We start from the raw sequence: 12,167 nt of genomic DNA on the forward strand, positions 1-12,167 counted from the left end.
TTAATATATTCTATGTGCCTCATGTACCCCACCCAGAAATATACACATTTCTCTGAAAACCAAAAAGTCCACACAATAATTTAACAAAGTATTACTATTTTATATACTATAGACATTTTGACAATAGATTGAAGGGTCCTCCATTTCTTGCAATATAATAAGTCAATCTATTCGTTTGTACAACTTGCTACTTTCAAATTCTTCATATCTTCATTATATAATTCTTCATATTTAATTCTTTTTCTTACCATGTGAAATTTCCACCTTAGGATCAAACCTACAGCCTATCCAGACTCCATCTCTGATTGAGGTACTCAGCAGAGAGATAGAGCACTCCTGTTTGACAGCAAATTCAAAGTTCAGAAATGACTTTAAAATTCCTGCTTTCTTTGAGAAACGATTGTGTATTTATCAAAAGATTATTTATTGACATATACTTTGACTCCATTTCCATTTCCAGACTTTAAAACCTCTTACTAATGTTTACAAATGTTCCAGTCTTTTGTGATATATGCATTATTTTTAATTTATGACAAACTCAAATCTCCCAAAATTCATGAGATACTTTCTTGCCAAAACCCAGTGCACTTTGTTCACTCCCAATCATCCTCAAGGTTCGAGACTTACGTTGTAAAACAGTGAGCAGCACTCACAAGCCATGTGGCATTAATTAAGGTTGCTCCACAGCGATGGCTCCCATCCCACTGCAGGCTAGCTTGCCAGGGCCATTCACCCTCTTCTACTTCTGTTCCACCAACGATCCTGAGACTCTGACCTAGAGATTTACTTCTTCGTGTTCCGCAGCCTGCAAAAGAGAGAGGGTGGGTGCATTGGTGGGTGCATTAATTAACAGTTGTTTGAAGCACCAACTTGTGTTACTGTGTTCCAAATTTCTTCTACTTTGTGCTCCAATAGTATCAAATATTTTCTCATGCTCTTACCTTTCTGTAAACTGTAATGTTTTATTTAGCTAACTCCTGTTCATTTTGTAAAATTTAAAGCAGTTGTTACCTCTCTAGGATGCTTTCTCTAACTACCCTGTCTCCAATCTGGATTAGTTATTACTTTCTTGGTGCTTCCAAAATAATAATAGTAACAAACACACTCTGTGTGTGTGTTTATGTGTATAACAGACACCCTCTGTGTGTGTGCTTATGTTTATGTATACATATTGACATTGTTTATGACAGGGTTCCTCAATCTTGGCACCACTAACATATTGAACTGTTTAATTCTTTGTTGTAGGGGGGTGCCCTGTGCATCATAAGATCTTGGCCTATATATGCTAGATGCCAGTAACCCTCCCCCTATATTCATGACAAAAATGCAACAGTGGGTGGGGCATGATAGCTTGGCCAACAATATTTCCCTTGGTTGAGAAGTGTTGTTTAAGAATGATGTGTTCATGAATTAGCCTCATGCATCTAGTCCCATTAAAGTATGAGGTGCTTTAGGTAGAGATTATATCTTATCCATTTTGTGTCCCTGTTGTCTAACACAGTGCTAGCACATGGTATGTTCCCAATAAATATTGGTGGCGAGAGTATGTGTTATTTAGGTAATGAAATTATCTTTTGGTTTTGTATTTAGTTAATTTTAGAAATTAGCCAACTATATGAGCTGGTGAGTAGCACATATTCTTCCACCTTTTAAGAGAAATGTAATGTGCAACAACCCCATAACTATTGAATGTATACTGTAAATCACGGTGGGGTACTTGGCTACAGGAGAAGAAAAGTGCTGGGCCTAGAGTCAGCACTTTTAAAATATAGCTGAAGATATTATCTATGTGTCTAAAGTAATTTTATTAAAATATACCCCATAATTTTCTGCACTTTCCATGACATAGGATTAATAACATCAAGAAGATTTTATCTAGGATATAGTGATAATAAGTTTCTGCCTCTAGCTCAAAAACACAACGTATAGATTTGTTTTATCTTATAGATATCTACAAACAGAACATTGATAAGTAAACATTTCTTGCCTCTTCTTTAACAGTTGTACAACTCACTTCCACTACACATCTGCCCCAGGCACCCATACGTCCACTCCAAAGTTATCTCAATTTTGTTATTCTTTACTAATAAAATGTGTCTCCGAGATATGACAAAGCACCATGAACTGTGCACAAACTAATCAAACTTTATCTGTTCTGTCCCATGATATCAACACTAAGTAAACCTGAATGACCTGTATAGTGTTAGCTTTTTACCTTCAGGTAATGCTATGTTAATAAATATATGAAACTTACAATGGTTCAGATAGTTGTCTATTTCTGTCTTGTTGATTTCTGAAACACATAGAAATGGTAAATAGAATAGGGTCAGCACATCAGAATTACACTATGCCTCTGAGTGTTTTAAATACTAAAAGTCTGCTTAATTTTATTATAAAACAGTATTTCTGGATTATAAAGAAAGCGACATAGTTTGTTATAGACATAGTATGATCGTCACATTGCCGAGAATGTGAATGTTGTGTTAAACGTTAATGTGGGTAAGAGTCACATAGGGAGCATATTTATAATGTAAACTCCTCTTCCCCTTCCCAATAACTCTAATTCAGTAGTTTGTATTGAAGCCCAAGAATTTGGATTTTATACCAGTAAATAAGATGCAGGGAGTCCACAACCCCTCCATGGGAAACACTGCTCTAAACCATAGTATTATTTCCCCAAATGTAATAATACATTTATTAACCATTATTTCAGATTATATCATTAAACTCATAAGCATAGTCCCATTTGTATAACACACCTGATAGCATCTCCATAAATGTGTACTCACTCACAGTTAAAAACAATATTACCCCTTTTGAAGTCAAATTTGAAAACACAGTCTGCCCTCAAATTGTCATTTAGCTCCAGCCAATGACTTCTTAGCTTGCTGACTTCTCACTAGTCAGTCTCAAACCCTATGCAAACACTAACCTAGCCAATAGATGTATAAAACTCTAAACTCAAACTTCCTGACTCAGCAGAGTTCTAATGACCAAAACTATTCTTTGTACATGGAAGGATGGATGCTCTAAATGCGAAAATATTAGTGTTTTTGTTTTCTTTAGTATTTAATAGTATGAATGAAGTAGAAATCTATATTCTAGAAAACCTTCTTTCTGACTTTATTTATTCTGGCTGCTTGTGGGGAAAATGTCAAAAATAAGGAAGAATTTACAATTTAGTCTCAGTTAATATTAAAAGGACCACCTCTGATCTCTTTGTTTCGAATAACTTATTCTCTATCTCAAGCTCTTCCTACGAAAATTTTAAGCTTTCTGTGTTGACAGTACTGACAAGGCTGGCTTCATGTGTGACTTATGCATCTGCACTGGGTCTCATATTCACAATGGCTTTGTGCTTGGTACAATGCTCTGCTGTTGCTCACTTGACATTCTTAATAATTTTATCTGGTAACTTGTGTTTTGAAAATGAAGTTCAATAGGATAATAGATCATAGTGTTGGCAGACAAGATATGTGCAATAAGTGTGTCCATGGTTTCTTCCCACTTCATTTGCATATATCATTCACAATTCCCTATGAAATCAGAATTCTAGTGAACCCACAATGCACAGGGGTTCAGCAAGACTCAAAGCAAGTACAAGATAAGTGTGCTATTCCTTCCATTAAGTAAGTGGAGGTGCACTGACATGCCTTGGAGGCCATGTTTTCTGTTTGAACCAAAACTTGCTTAAAACCCAGAGAAAAGACAATAGCATTCTAATAAACACAGATGAACAACAGAGCCTGTCATATCCTTTCTTGCTTCTGTTACTTCTGTGTATTAGCCAACAGCTTTTGCTGAAAACTACAACTTAGAAAGAGAAAGATAGGGAAACCCAGATCTCCTTTTCCTTCTAGTCCTTCCTCACTCTTCAGTAAGCTGAAGGTAGAGAGTGTTGGTAGAATTTGCTCATACTAACCAGGAAAATAAGAAGAGTCACTAACCTTTTGTACTATTTCCATTGATGGCAAAAATGAAAAACATGTATATATAAGCTACGCAATATAGTTGCATAATTTCCATGATTTGAAATACAAGTTAAATGTACTTATATATGCAGTTAAATTGATATTGCACGATATAAACAATTAAACTCATATTAGTAATCTACAAATTTAATTTTTTTCTCTTAGAATGACAATAATCAGCAAATGAAAACACCATGAAAAGTTGAGAGAGAGACTAGGGAAGAAAGAAAACTCATATCTTTGTACTTTTAACAGCACTTTTTTCTTGCTTTTTGAAAACAGATCTAGCATTTTCATTTTGTGCTAGGGTGCATAAATTATGTATCTGTCCTTGACTACTGAAGCCTCCTTCCTAAGCAAGTGGGTTGGCTGGCCATCAATTTAGGCATCTACTCAGATCTATCAGATTTTATATTAGCAGTTTGTATTCATTCTCTCTACTGGTCCCCTATTCTCTAGTTCCCAGTGCTGCCATATCCGCTACTGTATCCACTAGCCACATATGGCCAATGAGTTCTTGCAGTATGGCTAGTCTAAATAGAAATGTACTAGCTATATAAAATGTTACTAGATTTCAGATCCTTACTACAAAAAAAATTAAATATTTGATGAGTAATTTTTACATTATTTGTTTAAATGACAATACTTTGAACATATTGGGTTGAATATACAAATTATTGAAAATTAATTTTACATGCTTATTTTTGTTTTTAATGTAACTTCTAGAAAATGTAACATTATACTTGTGCCCACATAGTATTTCTATAGACCTGCATTGTTCTATAACATACGACTCAGCCCTTAACCAGACCTTAATTTCCACTGAGGATCTCATATTTCTTATTTTCTAAATGTGAGGACCTATCATCATTTGTTTTGTCCCATGTAGCCCTACAAGCAATAACAACAAGAACAACAAAAATCTACCTAAATTTTTCGCTTATAGGTGTAAATATACCAAAAATAAGTTTATTATAAATGCTTCATTGGTGAAAAGTTAAAGGGAAGAAAGTACAGCAAGGTATATTAATGACATTTGAAAACAAATGTGTAAATGGCATGAACCTTTCCATATACCATACCCTCAGAACATACAATGAAAGCAACAAGAAAAAGAAGAAGAAGATACAAAGCCATTTTCTTCACTTATAATTGGATTCTATAGCCAAAGTATAAAGTGTAATATAAAGAAAACTGCTCAGGAGTTAATAAAAAGCTTGCATGGGAGGCCTAAGTTTAGGGCAGTTTCAAAAATTAAAATACTTCATTAGGACCAATTTAGTTCCAAAGAAATATACTGTTGGTGGCAAGACCCCACAATTAAAGGATACCAAAAAAAATTTTTTAATGAGTGCCAAGATCAAACCTAACATTAAACTGTTCTATGAAAGACAAATAAGAGAAATTAACTTACTTTTAATATTAACTGACTGAGGATCTACTTTAGGGGGTCCTACAGCATCTTGCAGCTTTTCATGTAAAACACGTTGAACAATTTTATTTATAGTTTCAGGATCCTCAGTAGAGTGAAATCTACAAATCAACAGCATATGAGCCAACACTCCATGTTTCTGTTGACTGTGGGCCAAAAAAGAAGAAAATGAAAGAAAAAAAAAAAGAAAGGAAGAAAGGAAGAAAGGAAGGCAGGAAGGGAGGGAGGGAGGGAGGGAGGAAATGAGGAAAGGAGGGAGGGAGGAAAGAAAGAGAAGGAAGGAAGGAAGGAAGGAAGGAAGGAAGGAAGGAAGGAAGGAAGGAAGGAAGGAAGGAAGGAGAAGCAAAGGGAAGGGAAGGGAGGAAGGGGAGAGAGAGAGAGAGAAAGAAAAGAAAAGAGAAAAGAAAAAAGAAAAGAAAAGAAAGAAGGGTAATATCTCAGTCTGCTTTTTTCTTTATCACTTACATGAAATGCACACATAAAATAAATCCATAAATGTTTCCTTCTATATTGCTACTGCTTAGTATGTGAAGAACCACAAATTCAGTCTCTTATATAGTGAGCTAGTCTGTTCATAGTATCCCTTACCTTCAAAAAGTCTAGTTAAGTATATGGTTATTAATATAAAAACACACCTTTCAAAAACCATTCAAAATTATCAAATACAATGTGTCTTAAATATAAAATCAACTGTGGTTTTGAATTTCAGGTTTTATTCTTGTGTCTCAAGTCTACTTACCTCCCCTAAACAATCTTCAGGCTATCCTAAACAATTCCCAATCCTAAAGATATCAGAATGCTTTACCAAATTGCACTGACTTCATGTAACTGTCTTTTCAACAGAGTATTAATTAGTCTTAATACTATTTGTATGAATTACTACCTTAGAATCATCCTGCCAACTACTTTACCCACTCCTTTTCATAGTCACTTCTGAAAGAATCTAACTCTTCACTATATATTGCATCAACCACTACTCTCATAAACTGGAAGTGGGAATAAAAATTAGAGTCTTATTTTTGGATAGCAGCTTTATCTATTATAAGTTTGAATATCTGTCTTCTCTAACACAGCATTTCCACTTCCAGAAATTAAATATTCAAATGCACTCATGTGTTTGTGCAAGGACAGACCTATATACATGTTAATTGTAACACTATTTTCAAGACAGGAAAATAAATAACAACCCAAGTATCCTAGTTAACAAAACCAGTGGATTCTTTTCAGTATTTATTATACTCAGTCAGGATTATTTGTCAATACCAACCACACCCTCTTTGAAACTTCGTATCTTTTGCATCAGTGGTGCCTCTGTCATGATTTTTCTATCTTCCTGCTCTTTCCCTATATCTAGGGTTCCTATACTCCTTCCATCACCTTAAATATTGTTCTTCAAGTTTTCTTCATCATCCTTTTCATTCCCTTTTATTATTCCTTTTCTGAGAAATTTACGCCCATGCTTCCAAATTTTTGAGTTGATCGTGAGCAAATTTCTATCTTCTGCTCAGTTCCATTTCCCTCTACCAAGTCACACTCATTTTTCAGGTTCATATGGTCCCTTAGTGTATAAATTCAACATCTCCAAAATTGACTTAATCTTTTCAATACACTTGCTCTTCTCACTATTGCAGTAACAGAAGACAGAATAATGAGTAGCAGTAGCAAGATTACTGGAATAAAAAGGTGAACAAATTAGAAAGCTATTGGGAAAATAGAATTAGTAGTACTTAGTTATTCATAAAATATGAGGGACCCAGGAAAGGAAGGAGTGTTCAATGACTTCCAGGTTTCTCATTTATGTGACTGGATTTTTCCTGAGTTAGGGAATTTTCTGTGGAACTTCCACATGGGGATGTGTATATAGTGATAGAAATCAGAAAAATAGTTCAGACTGGAGATAGAAATTTGTATTTCAATAGAATATGAGGCCATGTGGGTGAATGAGGTCCTCCTGAGAAAGTGAAACTTAAAGATGAGAGAAGTAGTTGCAGATCCAAGAAAGGGCACTATCTCAAACACCAGAGAGTACAGAATTTTTAGAACAGAGTGATCAAAGTAATGCCTTAGAGATATCAGCTAAGTAATAGAATGGCAGGAAACTTTTAGAGTTTTGTCATTGGAATAATTTTGGAAATAGTTCTTATTCTATTTTTAATACAAATAATTTGTATTATGGCAATATCATATTGAAAATTCTTATACTATTTTCCTTAATATTATGTTCTAAACCTATATATGAATGGTTAGTTGACAGATGAGATCTTCTCAGCTACATATTTTGAGAATAGAGGGATGGAATAGAAGAAGGTAAACAAGATTGACTAACAGGAGGAAGAAGAGCTAAAGACAAACCTGATCTACTACACTGTCTAACATGGGGCACTACTTGCCATTAAACCAAGGATATGTGTTAGGTCTATCTGTACTTAGCACTATCTGTACTTAGTAAGTTTCTCAGAAAACAGTTTTATAGCATAGGCACCAATTATACCTCTGTCCCCAGCAATCACCTTGCAAATGTTTACTTTGGGATTTAAGGAATCAATAAGGGACTTTGTAACCCATGACTTGCACAGAACAAGTGTCAAATGTTTGTTGAATTGAATTATATATTTAACACTTCAAAACATCTTTATTGCTGAGCAGATTAACAACTTCAACTTTAAATTCAGAAGTTGGCAATTCAGATTTACATACCTGAACTTGATAACCTGAGACTTGACAAATTCTTCCCTGAATGGAGATTTATAAAATGCATTTTTCACCTGTTTGAAAAATATTCAAAATATATCAGCAAGAACTTTATGAAATTCCACAAATTAATTCAAAGCTTTTTAGAAAATTAAAAAACAAAACAGAGCAAAAGGCATTGACAATTCGCAGTGAGCTGAACTTGAGGAAGCTTGAGGAATCTACTGCGGTATTCTCAGTGATTTCAACTGAACTCTGTCTTAGGAATGATAGGAGTAGGGAACCGCAGTGGGGTCAGAAGTGACATCTGCTGTACTAATGCTCAGAAAGAGACAAAAGAAAATGAACATCCTGTTTCTTAAAAATTAAGAGTGAGCAATTTTACCTGGAGATAAGGACTTTTACTGCCCATAGACAAAGGAAATGAAATACTTCTGCCACATAATAATTGGATTATGGAAATGAGTGCATGTCCATGTCAAATGCTTCCCAAACCTAGTGACAAAGTTGTCAAGTATCCTGGCATAATGTGCACCCAGTTCAGCACTCCAAATGCTCACAGAAAGACGCAGGTGAACTGGGATACTTAGCCTAAGTTTTACTCTACTAAAGTGAAAGAATCTATTTTTGTAGAGATGTTAGTTATTATTCTACGTAAGAATTCTAGGCAACTTAATTTTTTAATTAGGAATTTATGTAAGGAAACACTTCAAGGGCTTCTTGTTTCCAGTATGTGGACATATAGTATGTAGTAAGTAAACACTTACTAAATGCTGGTGATTAACAGAAGCAATGAGACTTTTAATTCTTTCTTACATTTTATTAATTCAAATTGTTTTCCCTAAGGACAGTTCTTGCAATTATGAGACAAAGCTGAATAGCACAAGTCCTCTGAATAGGATGACAGTATTCACAAGAAAATTTTTATTTAAGGGTTAATTTTTGTCAAGTAACTTCAAAACTATTATTAATTTTGAAGGCATTAAGGAGTTCTACGTATATTCCTTTAGATTTAAATCTGTCTGGATTTTATTTACTTAAATAAAATGTACTTGAATGGCACAAAGAACAAGGGCAATAGTGCCATCTTTTCTTGACCTTTTTAGTTCAATTTCACTTTCTTCATTTTGCAAATGTATTTAGCCTTAGAGAAGAGCCTGATCAAATATTTCCCTGATTTGGTGTTTGCAAGGGCAAATTTAATCAGGATTCAACCTCTGTCTCAGCAAGCTGGCCAAATCCCCAGGCTGTTGTCTACTGGGCGGTTTCCAGGGTCTCACTTCCATTCTTGTTCAGGTTACTGGAACTGGAAGACAATTTGGAAACTATCTAATCTAATACCTTAACTTTCACATAAGGAATTTTGTCCAGAATGATAAACTGATATGTCAAGTGATGTATCATTAGCTAGTAGGTGCCACTGAAGCTACATGTGCCTCCCAGCTCCTAGCTCAGTGTTCTTTCCATCACATTATACTATGAATTACCTCACAGACTGCCAGGAAAAGTTAAATTATTCTTTAATTAATCTGATAACGATAAGAAGTTACCACTTAGTCCCTTGTTTTTTGGCCCATACTGCTAATTTTTCCAGTTTCTTAAGTATTTAATTGATCCCTCAAGATGAATATTGATGCATTAAGGGTAGAGTCGCATATCTGTGGATTTACATACCGAAAACTAGTTGAAGGTTAAATATTTTTAAAAACTGGGTAGAGTTGCCTATCTATGGATTTACTACATATTTTTGTACCAAAAGCTGGTTGAAGGTTAGATACTTTTATAAACTAAAAGACTGTTTAGGTATGTCCATAAATAGTTTCAATCTTGGCAATCTTCTGCTCAGAGTCTCTTTTTTAGGAAGTGTAGGATACAGCAAATATATTTTAGGCCACACTCACATTTCCAGAATCTCTGGACTCTGCTGATCAACAGTATAGCACTAGCTAAGGAAAGGTCAGTAAGAAGGACCTGACTGAATGGCTAAAGTTTCTTTGGTTCAGCCCTGCGAGTGATATTGTGCTAAGTGATGTATTGTCTATTTTGTTTTATATTCCCTGAGTTAGGGCCTCTTTTCATTTTGCAAATACACAGGGATCCGTTAGTTGAATGAATCTTTTAGAAGCTAGGATGCTAAAAATATGGTAGAGAGTGACAGCAAACGCACCAGAAGTGGATGACAAATTGCTTACCATTGATTCAAGTCTTTGGCTCATTTCTGTAAAATTGTTAGAAGCTTCTCTGCCAAACTCAGCATATAGTTTGTCAGTTGTAAATGACAATGTGCTATAGTAATTGTAGGTCTTCCTTTGATCTACAAGGAAAGAAGCAAAACCCTATCTTAATTTTTATCAGATGGGTGTAAAGCATCATTATTTCCCCCACTTGGTTGTTGCTAGAAGACTGAAACAGGGAGGAATGCTTTTAGCAGAGATCATCATCATCATCATCCTGCCCCAGGCCTCATAGTTATCTCAGGATACAAAACAACATTTATCATCATGTGATTTAGAGTATCAAAGCTGTAAGAAATGCCTGGTGTTCCTGGAGTACTGTACAAGTAGCTCATCAGAAGAGTGGGCTGATTATTCATCTGTTATTCATTCCTCAGTAAGCCACAAGAGAGAGCAAGTCATGCCATCTGAGCATACAAACAGGGATGGATTCAGAAGCCTCCCAAGGGTCACTGTATTTGTATATTCCAAATGTAGATTTTATTTTCCCTTCCATCAACTATACATCAATTCTGTCCACAAGAACTCTAGTTTGAGAAAATTTATTTTGGCTGAAAAGGAAGATGAGGTTAGAAATTAAAATGCAAGGGATTCAGTAAATCGAAGTTTAGGGAGTTAAAGTTGCCACCTGGCATAATCTTCCAGGGACACCATTTACTTTCACCCAGCTCCCTTGTCACTGCATGTATGTTTTTCCCACCAACCACAGGGGTTGGTTTGTCTGCTCCTTAGCCACTGTCTCTACCTTCTGCATCCAATTTAAGCAACCCACATTTTTGACCTGCTGAAAAGTTAATGTCACATAACTTTTCCTCTACCCTCCAATGTATGAAGAAAGCACACAGCCCTCAGAAAATTAATGTATTCATTCGACAAATATTAATGCCAGCCACTTTTCAGCGAGAGACACTGTGTCAAGCATTAGAAATACACAGATGATCAAGACAGTTGTATGTAGTTACTATAGGAAAGCAGAGTGTGGCTCATCCAGTCACAGTCTCTCTCCTCTCTCTACCTTCCTATTCTTTCCCTCTTCACTTAAACCACAGAAGAAAAATAAAATAACACTGAACACCAATGTCCCTGGTACAGTCACATATCTCATTTAATTTATAATAACTCCACAAAAAGGCAATATTATCCACATTTAACAGACTACAGTCTTGGAAATGTAAATAACTTGCCCAAGCCCAGCAGGGCATAGCCAAGACTAACTTCCAGAGTACAGACTTATTTCACAAGCTGATTCTTAGAGAAAAAAAAAAAAAGCCACTTATTGAAGATACGGGACAAGTCTTTTGTTGTATAAAAGTTATTCAAAAAACTACTAGCATATTTCAAAAAAAACACCCTGGCCATCCAGAGGATTTGATGGGACAGAGAGAGAAGCACTATCAGACTCTGACAAGGGCTGGGAAGGGGTTGGTGATGAATAAAAGAGATGAATGGCAGGCGGAAGACACTGAAAGTTGAGTCGCCAGAGTACTAGAGACCTAAGTGAAAGACTTGGGAGGTTTTACTCTTCCTCCATCCTTCCTCACCTCCCTTTCTCTGAATGGAAGGTTCAAACCTAACTTCAAGTAAGGTTTCAAATGTATTGACATACTGGGAAATAACTCATAACTATCTCTGTAAACTACTGTTCTATTACATTTGTATTTGTAAACATCTGCCTCATGGTTAGCTATAACTTTATGTAGAGTTGTATCCATTCTTCTAGAATTCTGCTTCAAATTTTAATGTAAAAATGAACTGCCTAGGGAGTGTGTTAAAATGCAGATTCTGGTACATGAGGTCTAAAGTTAGACTCAAGATTTTGCATTTCTACCAAGCTCCCAA

General features: G+C 35.4%; 1 protein-coding gene across 1 annotated transcript in view; it reads right to left on the minus strand.

The window, feature by feature from the left end:
• LOC103235591 (transmembrane serine protease 11E) overlaps positions 1-12,167 on the minus strand; it is a 50,049-nt gene that overhangs the window by 20,847 nt on the left and 17,035 nt on the right. Inside the window, exons 3-7 of the mRNA XM_037989388.2 lie at positions 10,287-10,408; positions 8,101-8,168; positions 5,386-5,549; positions 2,255-2,293; positions 628-805 (exon numbers count right to left, since the gene is read on the minus strand). Coding sequence (XP_037845316.1) covers positions 628-805; positions 2,255-2,293; positions 5,386-5,549; positions 8,101-8,168; positions 10,287-10,408 — 571 coding nt within the window. The remainder of the gene's footprint in view (positions 1-627; positions 806-2,254; positions 2,294-5,385; positions 5,550-8,100; positions 8,169-10,286; positions 10,409-12,167) is intronic.

The sequence above is a fragment of the Chlorocebus sabaeus genome, chromosome 7 (genome assembly GCF_047675955.1).
Source record: "Chlorocebus sabaeus isolate Y175 chromosome 7, mChlSab1.0.hap1, whole genome shotgun sequence".
NCBI lineage: Eukaryota > Metazoa > Chordata > Mammalia > Primates > Cercopithecidae > Chlorocebus > Chlorocebus sabaeus.